This window comes from Nanorana parkeri, unplaced genomic scaffold (genome assembly GCF_000935625.1).
Source record: "Nanorana parkeri isolate BGI_ZX_2015 unplaced genomic scaffold, ASM93562v1 scaffold1659, whole genome shotgun sequence".
NCBI lineage: Eukaryota > Metazoa > Chordata > Amphibia > Anura > Dicroglossidae > Nanorana > Nanorana parkeri.
The window spans coordinates 269,742-271,563 of NW_017307927.1; the positions used below are offsets into that span (position 1 = coordinate 269,742).

Sequence of the window (1,822 nt, forward strand, 5' to 3'; positions counted from 1 at the left end):
GTCATATTTTCCCCCCCCCCCCCCCCCCTTTGCACCTGTCACTGGATAGTGAAAGGAGAAGCAGCACATTGATGAGCCTCTCTCTCTCACTCTCACTCTCTCTCTCTCTCTCCCACTCTGCTCTTTCCTCGTATCAGCAGGTTCCTTGTTTTCACACGAGCACTGCAGCTCAACTGATTGGCTCCTTGTGCTGCTTCTCCCTCTTATAGAAAATATCACCATTAGAGTCCTACAATAGTTTTAAATTGACAGTTGTTCTCAACTTTCCCCATTCTGTTAAATCTAAAAAAATTGCTGGACATTAATTGATCTGAATTCAGTAAACTCAATTCTAGATGCTGTGATATAATGTATTGTTCACATCGGCTTCATTCAGTGCTTGAGTGAGGCCAGATTTGTAGTTTATACTACAGTTTGCCCACAAAAACCATCTGCTAGTGTTGGAGCTCAGTGATTCAATGAATTGAAGTTCAGTATGGACGTGATGTGCTGAGAGAGATACGGTTACAGTGATTGCAAACTTTGTTTTGGTCCAGAGCAGTACAACACCTTCTTCCTTCTTTTTTTTTTTTTCTTAAAGGAATTTTGAGTTGTATGTTAATTCAGTGCTGCTGATATGACTTTTTTTCCGTTTACACTATGATTCTTATTTTGTAGGTAAAAAGAGAGACTGGGGAGAACACTCCAATGCTCTCAGATGATGAATTAATGTCCATGTCTGTGCGGGAGCTTAACCACCACTTGCGTGGTTTATCAAAGGAAGAAGTGGTGCGGCTGAAACAGAGGAGAAGGACCCTGAAGAACAGGGGCTACGCCGCAAGCTGTCGCGTAAAACGTGTGTCTCAAAAGGAGGAACTTGAGAAGCAGAAGAACGACCTCCAGCAGGAAGTGGAGAAGCTGGCACATGAGAATTCCAGCATAAAACTGGAGCTGGACGCCCTAAGAGCAAAGTATGAAGCTCTGCAGAACTTTGCACACACAGTATCCTTGGGGCCCATCACTCCAGCAAAAGTTGCTGCCACCAGCGTGATCACCATTGTGAAATCCTCTGGAAACTCTTACTCTTAACAAAGGCAAAATGTCTTTCCTTGTGCATCCCAGTCCCATCTCACACCTCCAACAGTTGTCAGCCACACTTCAGCCTGCAGCCTCCAAAAGATGTGGCTAGCTATCAATACAAGACTTCCATAATTGGTCCTCAGAGTTTTATATTTTACACATGCTCCAGTCTTGCCCTATATGCATTTTGTTAAAAAAAAAACTAAAGAGTAATTTACATGGCACGTCAATATTTCAGTTTTGGGGTGCCAATGATTTGAACTGCCCTCCAGCTTTTTATATGACATGGGGTGCTCTGGCAGTAAGATCCTTTCACCAGTGTCAGCAGTTCTGTTCTCCTACTGCAACCATTGAGAGGGGCACTTATTCTTCACTCTGTTGGAGTCTCTGTTAATTTGACCTGCTATAGTGCACAGCATGAGGAAACCTTACAGTGCTTGCTGTGTGGGGGAGACATAGTTGGGAGCTTTGGAGGGCAAATCTTCCAAGAGATATAATAAGCCATTTGCTAATTCAAAACACCAGAGCCCATCCAAAACGAACAATCCACTTTAGGCGGGTTCAGTCTCGTATCTAAACTACAAAAGTCTTTTCACAGCACATTGTGGCTATAGAACTCAGAATGTATTTGCTTCTACGTGTTGGGTAGTGTGTTATGTAAGAAAAGCATTGGATTTTCTTAAAGTAAACCTGTCGCAAAATATAATAGTCCTTTTATATCAAAGTTATTTATATGCTGTTATGGCTCTTATGCCATCACATG

At 42.5% G+C, this 1,822-nt stretch overlaps 1 protein-coding gene across 1 annotated transcript in view; it reads left to right on the forward strand.

Moving 5' to 3' along the window:
• The window catches only part of MAFF (MAF bZIP transcription factor F), a 32,735-nt gene extending 31,486 nt beyond the window's left edge, over window positions 1–1,249 (forward strand). Inside the window, exon 3 of the mRNA XM_018571045.1 lies at window positions 658–1,249. Coding sequence (XP_018426547.1) covers window positions 658–1,068 — 411 coding nt within the window. The 3' untranslated portion in view covers window positions 1,069–1,249. The remainder of the gene's footprint in view (window positions 1–657) is intronic.
• Window positions 1,250–1,822: the final 573 nt, after the last annotated feature.